We start from the raw sequence: 22,107 nt of genomic DNA, 5'->3' as shown, positions 1-22,107 counted from the left end.
AGAAAAGTCTACAAAAATAGGATCGGGAAGTAACACTTTTGTACCGTCAAAACAATAAATATATAATAATACTCACCGGCACGCGAGAACGAGCTCGATATGCATCAGTATATTGAGACGTTCGCCATGGTGAAATAATAATTGCACATGTGCGATTCGAAGGCATATACATATGCGTCATATACACGTATGTGTATAAGCTGCATAAACTCATTAAACGAAAGCGCGAGTCTGCTGCCATGCCGATCGTCCGGCCAGGATAAGCGCGCTCAGCTCGGCTCGCGTATATATATGGTATACGTATAACCCAGGTGTGGCGATATATATACATATAATATACGAACAGAGAGAAGAAGGGAGCGGAAGGAAGGAAGGGCTGGGCATTACGATCGTAGAGCATATATATACTTGTATACGGCGTATATATATATACGGGTAGGGCCGGACGGAAGACCTTCTTTTCTGCTATACACACGGGAAGGTGGGCAGAAGTACTGCTGCTGCTGCTGCTACTTTTGCTCCTGCCCGTTGCTACCTTATACTGTGGCACGAGCAGCGCAAAAGCGGATATGTCTCGATGCTTCTTGTATAACCCTGCGCTCGTTGCTATATACGGCCGGTTTAATCCACGAGCGTATAACTCACTATATAGTTGTATATAATAATACACACGCGTATAGAAGCGCAGAGAGAGAGAGAGGATGATTCATCGCGAATAAAGAGAAAATATAATACGCAACGTGCCTTCCGTTTGTGCGCTGTGTTCTTTTTTTGTTGCTGTTGTTGGAATTGTTGTTAAATATAACGACGAGCGAGAAGGGGGATTAGATTGCGCAGTAGCGGCTAATTCTCGGGCAGTTGCGCGAAGAATACGAAACATTTTTTTCGACACACGCATACACACGGACAATCGTTGAGAAATTGACAAGAGACTCTTCGTGTGTGTCTATATATCGAGTTCTTGACGCGCGGACTAGACAAGTATCATCGCGTACGGCACACACATAGCGGGTGAAAGAGTTATGGGGAGAGCTCAAATATGCCAAGACAAACGAACTTGAAGAATAAGAGAGAAAGAAATGTGTGCTGTGTGTGTGTGGGTCTATATGCCCGAGACACGTAACCTGTTTAAAGCAATCATCTCTCGTTCTCTCGAAAGAAACATTTTAATGATACTTGGTCAATTAAGCTCTTGCGGGAGAGAGAGAGAGAACCGAAAGAGTTTAGCTCGAACGAGCGACCAAGAGTCGAGCGAATTCTTGCCGATATGATTCGACTTTGCTTATATTATTACGCCAATATAAGGCACGTACGAATAACAGCAACGCGGAAGAGGATCATTCGATTCGGAGCTCGCGAAGAAAAAAGAGAGGAGAAGAAAACAAATAAGAACAAAAAAACGAAAAGAAAGAAACGTAACGATGGTGAAAATTTTTTGGGGACGGGGGAGCGGCCCATCGCAGATATCTTTCTCTCTTTCGGAGGCGAGCGAGAGAGATCCGAGAAAGAGTAGTATGTGTAAGAGAATAATAATACACGAGGTGTGCACGTGCGGCCCAAGATTCCCTTCCGCCTCCTTATACTTATACGGTATACAATAATATACAGTGGGCTAAGCTGCTTTCGGTAGGTAGGTAGGTAGGTAGGTACTCCTCTCTTTTTTTTTACTTTTTTCGGGACCGCGAAGGGGACCGCTCAACTGCCTCTGCTCTACAATAGTCGTTCCATATATACACACACACAGATTTATAATATGCGCCAATGTACGCGTGTGTGTGCGGTTGGGCTTCTTTGGGAGACCACCTATGGTGTAGCGCGCCCTGGCCCACAATAACGTACTTATATATACCGCTGGCGCTGCAAATTACTCGTGAATGCACCGCTTAAACGAGTCTCTCTGCCGGGGCCTCAAACGAGCAACGGTCGACGTCAGTTAAAGTTTTAGAAGCAGCCGCGTGCGCGAGAGTATATAAATGCGCGCGCGCGCGTGTAATCACGGAATTAATTAAGCGCATCGGCCTGCACACGGGACACACCCACGCTCGCTCGCCCGCGCGTTCCTTTATACACGACGAGTAGAGTATTTTGAGGCGAAGCGAGCATGAAACGCGACCGACTGCACGTACCTATATGTAGGACTGCAACGATCCTTAAAGTCTGACCGCAGAAGCAAAAATCCGCCCCGCGAGCAGATCTCGGTTGCTTTACACCGCGGGGGGATGAGAGAGAGAAAAAGGAGCCGAGACTGCTGCACGTATGCACGTACGCGAGTATGTGCGAGTCGCTGCTGCTGCTGCAGCCACCTGAGTAGGTATGTGCAGATAAAAAGAGGAGCAAGTCGACGAAGGCAGGAGCGAGCTAAGCGACCTTGAGAAAGATCTTATGCCGGAGAGCGATTCCCTCTTTCTCTCGAATATTCACGCACGCAGGACATAGAGAGAGAGAGAGACGCGCGAAGGAACGAGTGTGGCGGCATCGATCTTTCAAGCCCCCGAGAGAAACTGTACCTTACTGCTGCCACTGGTACTACTAGTCGGCACACAAGCCTTTTCGCGCTCACGAAAAATGCAAAGCGAGTCAGCGGAGCTAAACGTGCAGTGCTCGGTCTTGTATACCTAGGCAGCTTCTCTCTGTATACGCGATGATCCTTGCGCCTGGACGACAGTATATATTATGGTGTACAACATACATATATAGCATATGAGGCACACACACACACACACACACACATACGGAACAAGAAAGAGAGAGAAAGAGAGAGAGAGAGAGAGAGAGAGAAAAGATTCCTCGAGCGAGGTCAAGCGCGCCTCGCGTTCAGGGACGGATAAGGCGCTCTCGTGGCGCTCCGTCGAGTGCATCCCGATGGAAAAACTCTCGCGCCCGTGTCCGCCGTGGGAATTCTCGGACTGTAGTGAGTAGTGTACACTGTCGCGCGGAGGGCAGGGGCAGAAGCAGGAGGAAGAGGCGAGATCATCCCCGCGAGGTTGACAAAAGGACACTCTCTCGCGCCGATGCCGCTAAGATGACGCGCCGTGTAGCACCGTTGCAGCGTGCAGCGCGCCTTACTCCGAAAAAGGAGTCTCCGAGCCATCGGAATTCGCACGATATATACATAATATACAGCACGCGCGCACTACAACACACGAGTGTGGAGCAACAGCAGCAGCAACCTGTTGGCGCGTTGTTGGCGCTCCCGCCTAAAAGGATCCTGCAGCCTTTATGTATAATACTCCGATGGCTTATATTCTCTCTCTGTATTTTTCGTATGTATATATAGTTACAGGTATGTGTACCGATGCCGCATATATAATATGCAACACACCCTTACCTCATTCTTCTTGTGCGGGTGCATCACGATTTCTTTGGTTTACTGCTTGTAAATACGTATGCGTGAGCGTGTACGATGCGCCTCGAGTCGTGTGCACCTATTTCGATTATGTAGACTCCTTTGCTCTTTCAAAAACACGAGCGATGCTGCTGTTATCCTTTTGATTTCGTTGGATATTTGATTTGTCGCGCTTTGTCGCGGTTGTCACGATCCGATCGAGACTAGTTGCTCCTTCGTTGCTTCTGCACTGTCACCGACGTCGTCGTCGTTGCGCCGACGCCCGCGGAGACGTCAACAACACCATCGAAAAGCATTTCTCGCATCTTTTCAACACCAAGTGCCAAAGAGCAAATGATTATTTTGCCTGACAACTTTTTGTCATAACTCGTGAGGACGATGCTCGATGCACTTTCACACACTTGCACAATTATACACACCCGCGCACAAACAGGACTAGCACGATGATTTCCACATACACTGGTTGCACGCGTAGCACACGGAGAGGCCTCAACACTGCACTAGCTGGTACTCACTTGTTGGATTATAATCTTATATAGGTGTACAGTGTTGCAATTGCTCCAAATGCAGCAGACTAGACACCGAAAACCCGAGGTAAAATATAAACAAATGAACGAACCAACGAATCTCGCGAGAATATATGATTTCTTAAACTTTTTTTGTTGCTTACAACGCAAACATCCCCGAGCAATGTATAAAGTGCATAAGCGCGCGGCCGCGCAACCAACGGACCGAGAGCAGCAACGCGATCGTCTTCCTTTTGGAGAACGCGCGACAAAATACAACAACGTATATATGTATAAAAGATGCCTACACCACACCGTGGTGTACGTTATACATAAGCCAACACGGTGTGTGTCTGTGTGTCGACTCGCGCGGCGTTCGATCGACGACTGTCGACTGCTGCCTGCCTGCCCCGGCCGCCTAGCTATACTCGGTTCGCTCGCAGCCGCGATATATATATATTCGCGCAGCTTCGCCGCCCGTATAGTGTGGCTGTACCGACTTCGCGCCCCTCGGCGGCAGCGGCAGTACAGTACGGCATACGTACTCCGACTTGGAGGCCGCAAAAGCAACGGATATATAACACGTTCGGCGCTCGAGTTGCACCGCTGCTATATACCATAGCCGTTAAAGCCGCCACCGTAGCACTATGCCTCGTTATTTTATCAACTTTCGCGTTATCATTATCGCGGAGTAAGTAGGCTAACCAACTCGAATGATGGACCTTTGGTTATTTGAATAATTATTACAATTATTATAGCTGTATTTTCAAATAAGAATAATAGGTCTTGAGTAAATCGATCCTTGCACATTACAAAATAACCGATCCTATATCTAGTAAAAGCTCTTCGATTTTTTGAATATTATCCCGACTCGTAAAACGGGACGAATCAACACTTACGCCAAAAAAAAAAAAAAAATGAGCGTAAAAAACATGTGTGCCCTAATCAACGTAAACAATTTTTACTTGTCATTGTTGGATGCTACACTACATTAAAAACACTCGTTTAAGAATCAAGTTTGTTTTTTTATTATCCTTTTTAATTTCTAGCTTTTACATGTAATAAACATTACTGTTTTGCACGAATAAATGTATATTTTTTAATTCAAGTGTACAATATAGAAATTATATCAATATTTATAATATAATTCACGGACAGTTCACGCAGTTATTCATTCTTTTTTTGCATGATTAGCTGATACCATTGGGCAATCGCTTTTATTATTATGGCATTTTCCCAGTTCGTTTTACTTTGCTTGGAAATCTTAACGAGGCGCTGCCGTGTGAGTTCGCTGGAGGAGAGAGAGAAGAAATTCATTTCCACGGCACCGTTTTACACAATACACCGATAAAAGTTCATTTACATACGACACTTTACCTTACACTTAAATACCTATTAATTAGAAATCCTAAGCTCGACAAAAACGGTATAGTTCATCCAACTCATTTTTTTCTTTTTTTTTTATAATTCTTTCTCCCTTTGAGTCAAGTCGTCAAGTATTACACATTTACATAAAGTTCACAATTGTTTATACAATATGATATAATAATGTATCAGATCGTCTCGTGCTTTGCCGATATAAAACGAGCTATCTAATTTTTATCAAATTTTTAAATGTATAATTATTGATTATTTTTACGCATGATTTTGAGCCACGCGCCGTTTTAAAAATTTTCTAGTGCTACTCAACACAACGTGGCAAGTGGCGAAAACACTCTTTAATATGAACAATGAGTTATACGTACAACAAAGAAACATCGTTCATAAGCATTTCATTTCTTTTTTTCGCCGATTCTTTTTGGTTCCTTGATTATGCAATTCGATTATTGTTATCCACCTACTTTTATCGTCTTTCGTTTCTTAATCATTCTGAATCACGCCAATTTCATTAGCATATAAAAATCTTGCGTAAACATACACGATTTAAGAATATCGGTATAGCAACAGAACTATTGAACTTGCTTGACTGCATAAAACGTTTAAGGCAAAACTACAATGAACATTCAAAAGATTGGAAAAATTTCAATTTATGTTGGCAAAAGTATGAAAGCATGATTACATTATTAAGATTGTCAGCAAAATAATTTATCCTTATTATTCAAGCAAAACAATTGAACAATGCAATTACAACAGTTAATACTTTTTTCGCTATTAAAACAATCTACACTTACCCCTATTTATTTCACTTTTTATCATAAATTTCAATATAATGTACATCGATAGGTGAAAGCCGATCTTTTGCTTCATGCCATGTATTCATTAGCTCACAGATCGATTTTCCAAATAAATTAAAAAAAATGAACGGTCGAAATCATCAAATTTATTATTCACAGAATGTATCAGATAACGTAAATATATAATCACGAATGTATAAATATAAAACTGTTCACAATGACTTTAGCTTATGAATATAACAGTTAGCTATTTAAAAATATAGTTCACGATTAGTCTAATATAGATGTATTCTATATTTTATCAAATAAATTGGTGTGAATATTTTAAGCTTCAATGTTACATGAAAATGTGTTTTGCAACCCTTATACTTTATTTTGTAAAGAAAAAATGCACTGTGAATGAATAAGTAGCAGGTATATATATTCTGTCAACGTCATCCAAAAATTGTTCTTATTGTTACTGCTTTTTTTATAATTCCTGACAGCCAAAAGCTACTTTAAATAACTATCACCTCGTCTAATGCAATAAGGAAAGTAAGAAATTTTATATTTTTATGTAAATAACAGCTTTACTAGTTGGCGGTTAGCTCATAGATACTTGTCCATTGGCCAGCAATCGTTCAACAGCAGCATTAATGTCTCCAAAAGTAGCGATTAGTGCTGGAGAAAAGAAATTAATAAACATTTAATTATTTTACGGCAAAACAAAACAACAGATTTGTTAGAGTAAACGAAATAATTGTATAATTACCCTGTAAATTGGCATCTCTATTTAAAAAACCCATTGCCGCCAATTGCTCCAGTTGAGCCCTGTATCTCTCTTCTGGAGGAGGCTGTTGGCCGTCAATTTCACCACCCTGATTTAAAGCCATAGCCGAAATCTAGAAAAGTATATTATTGTTGAATACATCAATGTTAATCAAAACTTATCATAAAATGTCAGTTTAAAAATCGCGAGGCATACCATTCTTGACATGAATTGTGAGAAAGCATCTTGATTTGATGAATCAGTAGGGGCTGAAGAAGTAGTTGTACTAGTAGTGCTTGTATTAGTTGTGGGCGTTGAAGTTGGTGCAGCACTTGGAGTTGCTGGTGTGCTTGCTGGGCTTGGAGGAACCGTCATTCCCATGCTATATAATTGAGAAATTAGGACATTCAGTTCAATACACACTTGTTATTAATAAATGTTCAAATTCTATTCAAACTTACTTTCCAACTAGATCAGGAGCAATATTTCGCAATTGCTCCATTCCTTGTTGAATTTGCATGATGGCCGAAAAGGCTTCAGGATTAGTGATAAGATTTTGCATTTGTGGATTTTGCATCTGTTGTAGCAAAGCAGGCATCATCGATTGCATTTGTTCTTGCATTTGAGGATTGCCCCTGAAGAATGGATTCGAAGAAAGCACTCTACTGGCCATAGCTGGGTCTGCAGCCATAGCTTCCATCATATTACGGGTGTAGGGAGCATTCAACATATTGCGTAAAAGAGCAGGATTTTCCATCATTTGCGCTGTAAGACTTTGCATACCAGGGGTATCCAACAATCCTCTTACTCCACCAGTTCCAAATCCAAATCCAGCTCCTGTGCCTGTTCCTGCTCCTGTAGTTGCAGTTGGCGTAGTTCCAGTTGATGGAGTGCCAGAATTGCTTTGTGCGCCATTCTGTCCTTGACTCCATGGATTAGGTAGGGGGTCTCTATTTTCCTGACCTTGTTGAGGATTTTGTATATCAGCATTGTTACTATTGTCAACTAAGGCAGCAAAAGGATTTCTTTCATTTGCAGCTGCTGCAAGCATGGGTTCTTGTATGTCTCTGTACATTCTTCTAAGTGCACTGTAACCTCCCGGAATGCTTTCCAAATTGGACAATGCTCTGTCATGAGAGCGCATAAGTTCTTGCAACATAGATGGGTTGCGAGCTAATTCCATCGTTTGCCTATCAAAAATCATAAGCATTTTAAATTTTATTTTAATATTATTAAAAATTTTAATTTTTTTAATGATTTAAAAAATACCTGAGAATATCTGGATTATTCAACATGTGACTTATTTCTGGATTACGCTGCATCAATTCTTGCATTTGAGGATTAGCCGTTAACAAACTGCGCATACTGTCAGGATCACTCATCATACTTTGCACTAAAGGATTATCAAAAACTTGTCTCAATGAGTCGGAATTTGTCATTAACTCTCGTTGCATTCTTTGCTGCAATTCCATAAAATTTGTTGAACCTAATCCAAGACTGTCTAAACCAGCTAAACCACCTAATCCTCCTAATCCAAAAGGAGAAGCACTAGGATTAGCTACACAAAAAAAAAAACAAATGGATTAGTAAGTATTTTAAATCACAGAGGAAATAGCTCTTTAAATCATTATATGAAAGAAACTCGTACCGGTTGGGGCATCAGGAGTCGTAGAGCTAACTCCACCAGATTCTTGATTATTTTGACCTGCTGAGCTTCGTGGAGCTTTAATAACCAAGTGCACTGTCAAACCATCCTTAATGTTGTGGTTCTTGAGATTTTCATGATCTTTCATGATTTTTCCAGCGAAAATGAGACATAGCTGATCTGGCTGGGCGTTGAATTTTTTCGCGACAACTTCTTTGAACTAAATTTTGGACAAAAATACGAGCATTTTTTTATTGAAAAATATAAAAATAACCTGCGAAACAGTGGCGTACAGCTAGTGTTATTGCGCACTCCCGCACTATAGAGCACAGAGCGTACGATAACTTACATCCTTGATCGATGCATCCTCCTCGATTTCGACGATTTGTTTATCTTTGGGCGTCTTGATGGTGATGTTGATTTTCTTCGCACTTTCCTGGCCCTCTGCCATCTTGAAACGCGCTACTGATGACTCGTTGCTTTCGATTCGTATATAGGCTTTGCAAAATTGTTCTTCACCGTGACTGAAAACTATGCGGAATGACTTTTAATTGACGTGCTGTGAACCAAGTGGCTGGCTGGCTTATACTCCGCTGCTGCCTCACTCGCACACACTACTATCACCGACCGTGCTATATACTCTATCTCGTGGCCTGCCTGCGTGCTCTGCGGTGCTTGCTACTGCTACCTCTCTGTACTGTATTGCGCTGAGACAGACACGACTGACGGGCTAAAATACACACGTACACGGTACACGAGTCGTTTTACACACAGACACGTATTTACGCACAAACACTAACTCACCGACTAGTATGAGAGCTCCCTAATATGCAACTTTTTCTCGTATGACCAATATAAGTAAGGCCGAGGCTCTCGTGACTCGTCTGACTGAGTATAATCGCTCGCTATTATCATCGATACTAGTAATGTCTGTACTGCTGCGGATCAATCCGTACGTAACGCCGATTCGCCTACTTTGCTACGTATTACGGATGCCGAGAGGTTGTTCTGCTTACAGCGGTACCTTCGAGAATAATACACATTATAGTATGAGCAATGGATAAGCGCGATGTCGCAAAAAGAGCCTCGTGTGCTGCCCTGATATGTTGACTCTGATAGCACTTACGTGGTCTTGCGGAATTGCAACTATTGCAATCGCAGCACTGAGTTGCGATGCGTCTCGACGGTTGAAAACATCAGATGATGCAACCGCCGCACTAGGGATTTGTTATTGTAATTTTATTATTATTGTCAAGTGCAGGATAATTCATTCATTGCGCCAACAAATTTTGAGAATAAAAATATTGGCTTGTTTTCGGAGCAGAGTAGTGATAACAGAGGTTAAATGTAATACCAACTGTACCCTGTGGAAAGTTTCTACCCACTAGAATTTTCTCAGCGCACCAAAGGTTAATATTATATTAATTATTTTGAGGATTTAGGGGGTTTAATTATAGGGTAACCTGCCAGTTATCGGGTTTGGTACTACTTTTTAAAGATAATCAAAAATTAGGAGCAAAGAGTACATTAGACGTGCTGTGTATAAGTCAAATTTTAAATCGTGATTTCAAACTTGATATTTCGATTGTAGATGTTGCCACATCCCATCTTGACTAAAGCCAAAAGTAACTTGACTGATTAAAAGTAATTTTAAGCGACTTCACTTTTTTTAAGCAGGAAAAAGAATACATTAAAAGAAAAAAAATCAATTTGAATACTTGAAAGAATATTAAAGAAAGAGAAAGAATTTTTTAAAAGAGGATTCAAGAGGTGACGCACTCGGTTTGATTATGGCTATAAAGTCACGTTAAAGTTTTTAGATTGGCAGTTTTAATTATAAGGTGTACTCAATACGATTTAGTTTTAAAGAAATAAATGCTGCATGTAATGAAACCAAATATTTTATTTATATAATTTTCAAATTTTGTTAAAATATCTACAAGTATGAAAGTTTCTTGTGTCAAGTATTTGCAGTCTCAATGATCGCTGAAAGAATTGATGAGCAGACATTAATCTGAGGGATTTCTTTCCCAAGCCACTGTATTCTTCTTCAAAGTTTGGTATTCCTCCAAATCTGAAAAATGCAGTCCTTCTTCTTGGTACTTAATAAGGCATCAGCCTTGGTAAGCGCTGGGATGCACTTATACCGTAGTCGATTGCAGCTTCATCTGGCAAAAAAATCTTTTCAACCATGATTTCCAAAAGCCTTTTTCCACTTGGCATGGAAAGATCCAATATGCTCATACTTTATGCCTGTTAAAAAAATATGATTATTAGTCTTTATTGCAAAGCAGGATCAAATTCATTGTAGTAAATTATTACCCACCAGTACTGTTTGTTAATTCATTCATGTGGTTTAAATTTAAACCGCTATCAGAAAAACCGGTTAGCAATCGCACCAAATCTTCTTCTGGTTTGGTCTCACTGAAGAATAGGCAACACTTGAATATATTATAGTACCGCCAACTAACTTTTTCTCCACGTTTGGGTGGTGCCAATTGCAGAGGTAGTTTTTCATTATCCTTTTGTAGCCTTACGTATTGCGATCCATTTTTCAACAGCTTCTCTAACCATCTAGTAACTTCTCTGGCTTGAATACTAAACTTTTTCATTTCATCTAGAGCTGATAAAACTGCAAAAAAAAAACATAAAATCATAAAAATATTGAACATTGATAAATTGTAAATTATAATTTTTTATGAATACAAAATTAATGTAAAGTTTACCTGTTAATGGTATGACAATGATAAATTGTTTAGAGTAAACAAGATGTTTTATGATAGCCAGATATCTTGTTAAAGCCTCATGATCAGGAACTAAGTATGGTGGTAATAATTGAACATCTCCTTTGGATTTATTTTCCTCTTCTTTTTCTTCTCTCCACAATTGAGCCATATTTTTCATGAGTAATTCTTTTGAGGGATTGATAATTATTTTCTGTGGAGGTTTCAATACTTGAGATCTTACAAACTCTCGCTCTTCAGGACAATTATAAATGAATGTATGACTTTCTTCATCATATCTTAATCCTGATTTTTTTACAGAGCATAACTGCATACCAAATTTAATTATTCTAGATACTCTCAAATAAGCTTCCTCACAACGGGTCATTGTTTTTGTGACAAAAAATTCCCAGTCAATTTCAGAATGAGCTTGTTGAAAAATTGTCATATTTCTCAACTCCACATCTTCTGGTAAAGGTGCTGCTTCAAGTTTGATGTTATTTTTCAAAGAAGTACCATTCTCAAAAGTAAAAGATTGAAAGACATCATAGCTATCAATGTTTATCAGGTTCAACATAGTTGTAAAGTGTTCCATAACTGTTTTTAATTGATTGGAAAAAGTATGTATAACATCCTGTCTACCATGTAACCAGTCACAGAAAATTTTTATTGCACTCAACATTTTTTCCTCTCCCATACCTTGAATAACATTTTCAAGACTTTGTTGAGGCTTTCTACTATCTATATTTTTTGCAAAAACAGTATTTTCACCAACTGTGCTGGAACATTGAGCTTCAATTTCTTTTCCAACTTTTTGATCTTCACTCGTTACTGTAGTTGTACTGTAATCAGTATGAACCTCATCTGAAGAATCAGATAACTCATCATCTGATGAAGATTCATCACTATAGTATGTTCCATTTGTCCTTCTATAAGGACTTTTACATATTCCATCATCTGACTCATCATCACTAGAATCAGAATAAATTTTCACTCTCCGTTTTCTTCTGCCTTTCAGAATCAATGGAAGGGCTTTTTTGAAAGCATTTTGTGTATCATCAATGCCATTCTCTTTTATATTCAATTCTTCTGGTTTTTCTTTTGTAGAATCATCTTTAATATTCATATCAGAAGTAAGATTGACACATGTTGTGACATCTATTAAACTGTTTCGACTTGAAGATGGACTTAATTGAGGCACATTTGAAAGATAATCTTGCAATTTTCCATTAGAAAACTTCAACAGCTCTTCAACAAATTCTAGCATAAATTTTATTACTCTATGATTATCATTATTTTGCTTTTTAGAAATCTCCATTAAACAAATGGCCATCAATTTGAAAGTAAAATAATTTGCAGAATAGTTTTTTTCATTTTTCAAAGAATTTTCAGAGATACTATTATTATCTATAGATTTGTGATCAATCAAGTCCAAATTTATTGCATTCAAGCAATTCTCTAAGTCTTGCTGTATTGTACTTTCTTTTAAATGAGAATTATTGAAATGAGAACTTTTATGACGCCATGATATCAAAATTTTGCAAAATTTTGCAACAAAATTTTTGATATTGTTGTCTTCATCTGTAGAGCCACGAGAATATTTTAAAATAGTACTCTCAAGATTTCTCTCTGAACCAGGAAATGGTTTTGGGCAAATTGTACTGAAAATATATGAAATATTATTTAATGACAGAAAATAAACATTTAAAAAAGATTATATGCTTTAATATACATGTTCATGTAATTAAATTTTGTACACTAACCATTTCAGAAAGTAATAAACTGCATCCAATCCATAATTTTTGTCTCCAGCAAGATGCGCCAATTGATTATAAGGCATTCCATTTTTTGGATCTAATGTTATTGCCGTTTTATAAAATCTTGAAGCAATAGATGGATTCCAGTCAGGCTCTAAATTTAGTTTTAATCTGTATCTGGCTAAATCTCCCAGACATATGTAACACCGTTGAGTAAAGCGGGAAACGCAATTTTTTATTTCTGTTGAAAGCTTATCTTGGTTATACTTTTCAGTAAAATTTCCAGCCTTTGACCAGCATGTATAATCTACTCGTTGGTCTTGTATACAAAATTTATTATGTAAATGAGTTATTAGTTTTTGATAAAATCCAATTCCACTTTCCAAGTGAGATGCTAATAAAAGTTTTCCATCTTCATCTAGATTTCCATGTTGTAGTTTATTAACAAGTCCAACAACATTATGATATCCTTGTCTCCATAATAACTCCTCTGTTTTTGGTACATAAAAGATAGGATCTTCTAAAATCAGTTTCTCACAGTAAGTTTTTAGCTTTGAACGAAGTGTTTCTCTTTCAATAGAAAATACTTCAGCGACAGTTAGAGCATAGCTATTCGTTTCCTCAATAGATTTTACTATTTCACCTAGTCGCCTAAAAAATAATATATTAATTATGATATTTTAATCAAATATTAATTTTCAACACATTAGATTTGACATAGAAATAAAAAAAAAATGGAGATTAAAGAAGGAAAATACATAGAAGTTTTATAAACAACCAGATGATTCGAATTTAAATTAACACTTCAGCGCTAAGTATTTTAATTTCAATTTCATTGATATTTCAACAATGAACAAAAATAAGAACAAAATGAAAGTTGATAGAGAAGAAATAGTATATTACATATCATATAGGTCGTTAAAAAAGGAAAAAAGAACGGGTATACGTATTATTGTCAGGTAAGGTTGATAAGCACGTGGTTCGAGGATTCGTTTTCTAGAAACCGGAATGCACGTGTGATATTTTTTGTAAATACTAGAATATGAATGTCTTTTTTTGACTGCAGGCCCAAAAATGTTAATTAAATCTGGGTCAGTAAGAAGGTTTAGATTACCTATTGATACACATTAATGCGCATAAATATTTGTATGTATCGATAATACGTAAATAACGTTATGCAATTTTAATGAACTTTCATAGTCAAACAAATATCAAATCAAAAAAGGTTATGTGAGAATTACCTATGTAAGCTATGCAAAACCAGAAAACATAAGAGTAGGTAATAATCTCGACAAACAACAGAAGAGATAAAGGTGTCGAAGATGATACGTAGAAAACAAATAAATTTACCTATGCAACCGTTTAGTATCGATAGCGTTGCTTGAAAAGTTGTTCATCTTGGTTTGATCGTTGGATCCCTATTATTTTGTAGAAAAATCCAACGTGGTTGAGTCACATATGTAATTCACTTTTTTAACTAATTTATCACGAGTAAAATTTTCTTCTATCGTAGACAAGATTGACTTGATAGTGTGTTTTGGTCCATGCAATGCGATTGTTGACAAAAGTTACTCTAAACATGGGTATCGATATGGCTGACCCTGAGCACTGGTCTCGATTCATCGATGGTGTTTGTAACACTGACTAAAGATCGCAGCCACAAGTCAGAATTTATATTGGACCGAACATTCGAGTGACAATGGGTGGCGTTGCGGTACGCTTCCACCAGTTACCCGCCAAATTTAAAATGCTCAGAGTTGGCTGATTACAACAAGTTGAAAAATATATCTGCTTGAAAATTGCTTCAACTACCTTTATTATTGATCGTAAAATTTTTTAAATTAATAAAAATCTTTGCTAACAAGAAACTTTACGGAACGAAGAAATTTTACGGAAATTCCCAATTTTTAAATTAATGTTGAAAAAAATTATTTCAATTAAGTATAAAAAGTATATTCACGTATAAAAGCTACATGATAAGATCAAAAAAATTTTCAACAAAAAATACAAATGACGATATCAAAATAAAGTTTTGTTTTTAAGTAAAGTTTTGGTCGACAGACACCTGTCAAGTTTATTTACGTCTAACATTTATATGTTCACACAATTCTTACCTGATCATTTTCACCCGATTTACTTCATAATAAGTTGATGTAAGAATCATGTGAATATCTAAGATTCAACCCCTCTCTTTTGATCTAGACTAGAATAATGCTTGTCGAGCGCGCGAATCACGACGTGCGCCTCGTCCCGACTAAACGCGAACGCACGCACACATTCGCAATACTACAATAATATAGTATGCGCGAGAGACGCGAATAAACAGCGCTTGAACAAGCGAATCGAATAAAATTTATCTTGTCGTGTTCTTGTCGGCGAAGCTACAAGTTCAATCCGATCTTATATTGCAAATGTTCCTCAATCATTTAATGTATAAATAGCATTTTACAAATGAGCATCTAGTCAGTGCGAGTTAACCGTTTGCCACACGATATTTATTTAATCATAAATTTAATAGCTGTGCTAAGGGGATCATGTTTTAATAATATGAAGAGATTTTTCGTCTTCTTAGTTTTTGTAAGTGAACGTTTTTTGTATTAAGGGTGAACAATTTGTTCAATCTTTTTTCACCTTTTTTTAGGTATATTTAGATACTGTATTGGCTAGTGAACATCTTCTTCACAATGTCATTGATGAAGTACAATCCGGTTCTTATAAATATTACAGTTTGACATACGATGGCCTTATCAAAATTCGACTGACTACCCAGTAATTATTGCACTGAAATAAATTTTTTTTTTATCATTTTAACTAAAAATTTAAAATATTCCATCAGGTTGGGGGATGCAGATATTTATGTTTCTCAAACTACTACCAAACCTACTTATGAACCAGATAATTATTGTTTGCAATCTACAACTTGTGGAGAAGACGTTGTCTATATACCACATAGGTAGTTTTTAATTTTTGGTTTACACTAAAAGATTTTGTAAAATTATACGTATATATCTTATTTTAGCTTTGTAAGACCAGTGAGTATTGGCGTGTATGGTCATCCGTCTTATGATACGAGTCGATATACTCTCTTGGTATATCAAGTAACAAATCCATCGGGAATTTATTTAGAATATCAAAATTTTCCAGATGATAATTTACCCACTCCAAAAAACCAGAACCAAAAAGTACGTTATAGATTAATTATTGTAAATTTTTTTGTGTAGCTTGTTTCTTGTAACTCAATTTGATTTTTCAGAGAGAGAAATCATCTTTTGTGCTGTCTTTGTTGTGGTCAATGATTGATATATTGTTTCACATATTGTTTTAGTAAAAATTATTTTTCAAACATGTTGGAGTACGAAAATCAAATGTTTTTGGAAATACTCCAAGAAGATGGGCTTGTTATTGCAGCAAAGTAATTTAACACCATCCTATATACTATAAATAACCCTTGTTTCATCTTATTAAATTTCAAGAATTGCATTAAACTTTGTTCTAGGGGCCTAGGGCTTGAAACAGTTTTCATGAATATACTTAAAGCTTACTCAGATCCAGGGCATCTTGTCCTTGTTCTAGGAACAGATGATTTTGAGGAAACTTTTTTCATCGAACAATTGAAAAATCAAGGTGTTAAACACTTACCTAGAGTAGTTTCTGCTCAAAGCCCAGCAGAAGAAAGGTATGATGCTCATTATTTTCAACTGATCACTTTATAGAAAAATATTGAATGTTTTAGTTATGTCACTTGAAGCAAGATATAAGAAAAATATGTAATTACCAAAATTTTTAACCCGTTACAGAGATATAATGTACTTAGAAGGAGGTGTATTATTTATATCAGGAAGAATATTAGTAGTAGATCTTTTGAAAAATAGAGTACCTTTAAATCTACTAAGCGGAATTCTTGTTTATAAAGCTCATTCTATTTTAACTTCTCATCAAGAATCATTTGCCCTTAGACTATACAGAAAAGGCAATAAGGTATTTACTTTTATTTTATAAAAAAACTTCATTTACTAAAATTTATAGTTTTGGATTTCAGACTGGTTTTGTTAAAGCATTCACGAATTCAGCAATTGCATTTACTGTCGGCATGTCTCAAGTAGAACAAGTGATGAAAAGACTATATGTTAAAAAATTAAATCTATGGCCTAGGTTTCATAAAACAGTTAATACTTGTTTAGCAAAGCACAAAGTGAGAAAAAATGATCTGCTGTTTAATTTCTTTTGTTTATAATGTTTCATCAATTAACTTATTTCTTTTCTTCATAGGTACAAGTTTTTGAGTTACACGTTAAACTAACTCCAAAAATGTTGAGTATACAGTCAGGACTTTTAGATGTTATGAATTCAATGGTTCAAGACTTGAAACGAAATAATAAATACGTAAGAAGTATTTATTGAATATCATAAATAATTTTACCATTTTTTTGTTTTTTATTATAACTCATGATGCTTCTGTATTTTGTCAACAGCTTGATTTAGATGAATTGACTGTAGAAAATGCTGTGGCTAATAAGTTCCATAAACAATTACAACTTCAATTAGATCCTGTTTGGGACCAATTAAGTTATAAGAGCAAACAGCTAATATCAGATTTAAAAACTCAGAGATCTTTACTGATGTAGGTCTCAATTTAATTAATTAATTTTCATTTGAAAATTGAGTTATACCAAAAATTTACTTTCGTAGGTGCTTAACTCATGATGATTCCGTTTCATTTTACGCGATGTTAAATAGTCTCCGAACTATGGAATATGCAATGAGAAGTAGTGGATGGACCATGTTAGATGTCGTTGACGATATGTTCAAAAATGCTAAATTACGAGTCTTTGCTGAGAATGGAGGTACGATAATTAAACTGTAAATCAAAATGTATACTTTATTTGTTGCTTTATTAAAGATCTAAAACCGGAACCTAATCCAAAGTGGACCGCTTTGTCTGAAATACTGCTAGAAATTGAAACAGACAGTGCAAAAAATAAAAAAAATAAAATCGTTCCAAAAATACTTATATTAACGAGGGATGGTAAAACTTGTCGTCAATTGAACAACTATCTGACTATGGGATCGAAAGAATATTTATTATACGAAGCGATGAAAAAATTGAAGCCAGATAAAATTCAAGCGGCAAAAAAACCTGAAATGAAAAAAAAAGAGACTTCAAAAAATGCGGAATCTAGTTGTGAAGCAGAATCTATCGAAAATTCAGAAGAAGAACGAGAAAGCTACGTGTTGACCATGACACAAAAAGCTGTCGATGAAGAGGACGAGGACAATGAAAAAAGCAACAGCTCTGATGGAAAAATTAATTCCAGTCAATGTTTTGAAGAGTGCTCGAAGGTGCCATATTACGCCATACTTGTAACAATAATATTATGAATATACATTTATTATATTTTTTAAAATTTTTAGCTTGAAGATTTAGATTCAACAACTTTGTCGGCAACTCAACCTCTTCTAGTTATCGAATCAATGAAGAGAAACGGGGATTCCATGTCTTTGCACAAACGTCTCGATGAAATGTCACCAAATTATGTTGTATTATATGCGGCCGATATTTCTGCTGTACGACAACTGGAAGTTTATCAAAATAAAAATCCATCTATTCCTCTCAAGGTTTATTTTTTAATTTATGGTGGTTCAGTTGAAGAGCAAGCCTATCTTACTTCTTTGCGAAGAGAAAAAGAAGCTTTTGAAAAACTTGTTATGGCCAAAACTGTAAGTTTTCAAATGAGTAGTCGAATGGATTTTCCAATAACATTTTGTTTGTAATCATGTTTTCTGTTTTATAGACCATGGTAATATCAGCAGAACAAGATGGAAAGAGTGAAGAAACAACTTCAACTGACCACGCTATAGAAGAAGAATCGAATAGTAGCACAAGAAAAGGGGGATTGAAAGAAGATCAACCAGAGGTTGTTAATAAAATTATTGTTGATATGCGAGAATTTAGAAGTGAACTTCCTTCAATGCTTCATCAACGTGGTATGGAAGTTGAACCGGTTACAATAACTGTAAGTCTTTTATTTGTATGAATTTAAAACTTGAATGATTGAAAAGTATTCATAGTATTATTTCATTTTTAGATAGGAGATTACATCTTGTCTCCAGATATTTGCGTAGAAAGAAAAAGTATCGCGGATTTAATTGGATCTCTTAATTCCGGAAGATTGTATAACCAGGCTGTTGCAATGACCAGGTACTATGCAAAGCCCATGCTGCTGATTGAATTTGATCAGAATAAACCATTTGGTCTGCAGGTAATTAAATAAAGTTTTTTAGATTAAAAATATGCATTTAAGCCAATCTATAACTTTTTAGGGTAATTATTATATTAGTAGAGGTATGAGGAGCCTCGATATAACTAATAAACTGCAACTGCTTACAATGCACTTTCCAAGATTGAAGTTAGTATGGTCGCCTAGTCCGACCGCTACTGCCCAACTTTTCGAGGAATTGAAGGTATTTGATTAATTTCGTTTATTCTGATTAAATGTATAAACCTATTTATTATGTTTGTTTATTAGCAAGGAAGACCACAGCCAGATGCAGCTAAAGCAGCACAAGTTGGAACTGAAGACGATATTGATGATGAAAATACAATGGCTGAAAAATATAATGTTCACATTCAAGATTTAATAGCAAAGTTGCCAGGTGTACATTCAAAAAATTTACGTGCGATTCTTAACAAGGGCATATCATTGGATCATTTGCTGACTCTTTCAAAGGTAGGGCTGTACAAAAATCATCTTTATTATGTTTTATACCTAGATTTATTTTGTAATGGGTTTTTAATTTTTCAGAGCGAGCTCAGTGAAATAATAAGCAATTCAAGTGATGCTGATTTATTATATAATGCTTTACATTCAAAAACTAAAGCCCCTAATGATGGTTCGTCTGCCAGTGGGATCAAACCCAACACTTCAAAAGTGAAAAAAAGAGGTCTATTTTTCAAGAAGAGAGGAAAATAAATTTGCTGCTAGAACTATAGTAAAAGTGAAAGTTAATAGTTTAAAATTGTTTAATTCTTCAATTTATAAAAATTACATTATATAAATAAAATTCATAAAATTATATTTCAATATTAGATATGTTATTCTTAAGTTCTGTTTCTATTTTTTCATCACTATCAGTATCTAAGTCACCTAAAATTTCATCGTTTTCTATAATTGGAAAAAAATATCTGTAACATAAAATCATTTGGTCAATAAACGTTATTTATTGATTTTCATATAATAGCTTACTTACTCAGGGAAGACCCAAATCTTTTCAATTGGTAATTTAAAATGATTTTGTTCTTTCATATGTGAGAGACAATCTGTTTGAACTTCTTCGCAATACATGCATTTTGATTCTCTCATTTGACGTCGTATATAATTAACTATTTTGACCTACATTATTTTATTGTGGCAATGAAATCAAGGAGTAATAAAAATTTTAAAATAAAACAATTGTGACTAAAAAATTGATAAAATTAATTGAAATTGTTCTCACCTTGTCATAATAATCGCGTCCTTGTGTTGCATCTTTCAAATCAAAATTGTGAACTAATTTCATATGATCCAAAATTGCATGAAAATCATCTGTTGTATGATTACAAAATAAGCAGTGTCTCACTTTGATGTATTCAGTTTTCCATGTTTCCCACTCATCACTTTTTTCTTCTTCACTTTCCTCATGTAAATCTTCATTAACTTCAACGTCCTGTAAAAAAATTTAATTTATCTTTCTAAATTTTAAAAGTTTCAACAAGGTTTAATATTAAAAAATCAGTATTGCTTACAACTTTGTTATGAGTCTGCCGATTGTCTGTTCGATAGTAACTTGTAAGATAAAATTTGTCATACACTTTGTTATTTGGATTGACTTTTTTGTGAAGTTTTTTGCGCATGTGTTCTTTCAATACAAGTCTATCTTTGAACTTTCCTTCGCAATAAATGCAAGTTAAACTAAAAATATTTTATTTAGTAAATCAAATTGAAACAAAATATTACTAAATTTTAGTGTTACTAAAATCTTACTTTTCAATACATTCTTCTAATTTATCAAGATATTCATCGATGAAAACTAGATTTTCTAGTTTCCCAAATATAATATTATGTTTTGAAGTTAGATGCTTTAAATATTCAATTCGAGAGCCAGCAAAATCTGTCCTGCAAAACATACATCCTCTTTTGAATGATGTATCCGACCTTTCTTTGACTTGTACAGCACAAACATATTCCTAAAATGTAATTATCATTATAATTCATCCTTCTAGCTACAATTCAATTAAATTAAAAAATTGTACCAGTTTTGCTCTACTTAATTCATCTCGTAATGCCTTATCTTCTGCCAAGCAGTCCGAGAGCATAAAATAATAGTCTGTTTTAAGTTGATTATCACCAGAGGAAGAATCTTTAGGTTTATCTTCTTTCAAAGTTGTACAAAACGTTGTAAGAAGTTGTCCTCTGAATCTCACTTTCCAATATCTAATATAGCTGTAAATAATTTCCAAAAATCAAAAAACTGCATTTAGAAATTGAAATATGATATTTCATTAGATTGTAAACTTACGATTTAAGACTAGCTATTTTATCAACATCTCCTATAATTAAGCTATGATCTTTCATTAAATGCTCCAAAAACTCCTGTTTATTTGTGGGTAATAAAAACATAGAATCACATAGTAAACAAGCCATTTCAGCCGGATTATCATCCAAATCGATGAATTGTGACTTGCAGGGTGTCGAGTGATTTTGCATCTTTGCTAATTTTAGAAAATTCTTTTCTCCGAAGTCAACTGGGATAAAAAATTGAATTATTATCATGAATAATCAACATCAGATTTTATAAATAATCTAATCTATTACGATTAGACATTAAAGAGTACACGTGCAGCCAGATACAACAATAAGCAGACGAAAATCAGCTTTTTTGAATGCCGATGCGATGCGCTGTGGCTTGATAACTAACCCTGAGTCAGCTGCTTGTTCTTCCAGTGCTGATCAAAAACAGCAAGAGTGAGCGCGAAACTCAAATTCTTGTAAAGATGTGTAATTTAAAATATCTGTTGTAAAAGATTTTTTAATAATTAAAAATATGATTACCACTCTAATATTTTATGCCAGCAATTATATTTTTAATTAAATGAATGCCAAAAAAAGTTTACAACTGATATTTTAGATCACATCTTTGCATAAATTTGAATTTCACACTCGTTTTTGCT

At 35.7% G+C, this 22,107-nt stretch overlaps 5 protein-coding genes across 8 annotated transcripts in view; 1 reads left to right on the top strand and 4 right to left on the bottom strand.

Annotated features, from left to right (window-relative positions):
* The window catches only part of LOC106660024, a 28,068-nt gene extending 23,852 nt beyond the window's left edge, over window positions 1-4,216 (bottom strand). Inside the window, exon 1 of the mRNA XM_023460419.1 lies at window positions 3,329-4,216. The gene's annotated coding sequence lies outside the window, so the exon portion shown is untranslated. The remainder of the gene's footprint in view (window positions 1-3,328) is intronic.
* Window positions 4,217-5,107: 891 nt separating this feature from the next.
* LOC106660058 (ubiquilin-1) lies at window positions 5,108-9,686 on the bottom strand. Of its 2 annotated transcripts, XM_014382884.2 has the most exons (9): window positions 9,546-9,686; window positions 9,224-9,443; window positions 8,769-9,149; window positions 8,423-8,639; window positions 8,044-8,332; window positions 7,236-7,964; window positions 6,991-7,156; window positions 6,778-6,907; window positions 5,108-6,686 (listed from the first exon to the last, which is right to left on the bottom strand). In XM_014382884.2, exons 3-9 carry the CDS (start codon window positions 8,868-8,870, stop codon window positions 6,610-6,612), a joined length of 1,710 nt encoding a protein of 569 aa, XP_014238370.1. In that variant the 5' UTR covers window positions 8,871-9,149; window positions 9,224-9,443; window positions 9,546-9,686; the 3' UTR covers window positions 5,108-6,609. The 2 variants fall into 2 exon arrangements, with proteins under 2 accessions (XP_014238370.1, XP_023316177.1); XM_023460409.1 differs by lacking the exon at window positions 9,546-9,686 and having other exon boundaries at window positions 8,769-9,484.
* A 618-nt stretch (window positions 9,687-10,304) lies between these two features.
* LOC106660080 (protein SMG5) lies at window positions 10,305-14,664 on the bottom strand. The gene is made up of 5 exons (XM_014382914.2): window positions 14,250-14,664; window positions 12,906-13,550; window positions 11,146-12,803; window positions 10,746-11,051; window positions 10,305-10,672 (listed from the first exon to the last, which is right to left on the bottom strand). The coding sequence occupies exons 1-5, from the start codon at window positions 14,294-14,296 to the stop codon at window positions 10,605-10,607; spliced, it is 2,724 nt and encodes a 907-aa protein (XP_014238400.1). The 5' UTR covers window positions 14,297-14,664; the 3' UTR covers window positions 10,305-10,604.
* A 529-nt stretch (window positions 14,665-15,193) lies between these two features.
* On the top strand, window positions 15,194-19,975 carry LOC106660063 (DNA repair endonuclease XPF). 2 transcript variants are annotated; one of them, XM_014382894.2, is made up of 18 exons: window positions 15,194-15,476; window positions 15,541-15,668; window positions 15,736-15,852; window positions 15,919-16,070; window positions 16,239-16,311; window positions 16,396-16,575; window positions 16,697-16,877; window positions 16,939-17,091; window positions 17,169-17,282; window positions 17,372-17,520; window positions 17,589-17,743; window positions 17,800-18,239; window positions 18,312-18,617; window positions 18,692-18,913; window positions 18,986-19,159; window positions 19,221-19,361; window positions 19,427-19,627; window positions 19,703-19,975. In XM_014382894.2, the coding sequence occupies exons 1-18, from the start codon at window positions 15,447-15,449 to the stop codon at window positions 19,868-19,870; spliced, it is 3,084 nt and encodes a 1,027-aa protein (XP_014238380.1). In that variant the 5' UTR covers window positions 15,194-15,446; the 3' UTR covers window positions 19,871-19,975. The 2 variants fall into 2 exon arrangements, with proteins under 2 accessions (XP_014238380.1, XP_014238379.1); XM_014382893.2 differs by lacking the exons at window positions 15,194-15,476; window positions 15,541-15,668; window positions 15,736-15,852; window positions 16,239-16,311 and having other exon boundaries at window positions 15,948-16,081.
* On the bottom strand, window positions 19,922-21,838 carry LOC106660065 (zinc finger protein 277). Of its 2 annotated transcripts, XM_014382896.2 has the most exons (8): window positions 21,752-21,838; window positions 21,456-21,681; window positions 21,190-21,379; window positions 20,921-21,123; window positions 20,683-20,848; window positions 20,394-20,603; window positions 20,148-20,290; window positions 19,922-20,082 (listed from the first exon to the last, which is right to left on the bottom strand). In XM_014382896.2, the coding sequence occupies exons 1-8, from the start codon at window positions 21,759-21,761 to the stop codon at window positions 19,971-19,973; spliced, it is 1,260 nt and encodes a 419-aa protein (XP_014238382.1). In that variant the 5' UTR covers window positions 21,762-21,838; the 3' UTR covers window positions 19,922-19,970. The 2 variants fall into 2 exon arrangements, with proteins under 2 accessions (XP_014238382.1, XP_014238381.1); XM_014382895.2 differs by having other exon boundaries at window positions 19,924-20,082; window positions 21,456-21,830.
* Between the last annotated feature and the right edge of the window lie 269 nt (window positions 21,839-22,107).

The sequence above is a fragment of the Trichogramma pretiosum genome, unplaced genomic scaffold (assembly GCF_000599845.2).
Source record: "Trichogramma pretiosum strain Unisexual culture from Peru unplaced genomic scaffold, Tpre_2.0 scaffold29, whole genome shotgun sequence".
In the NCBI taxonomy this organism is placed as follows: domain Eukaryota; kingdom Metazoa; phylum Arthropoda; class Insecta; order Hymenoptera; family Trichogrammatidae; genus Trichogramma; species Trichogramma pretiosum.
This window is presented reverse-complemented; position numbering and strand designations above follow the sequence as displayed.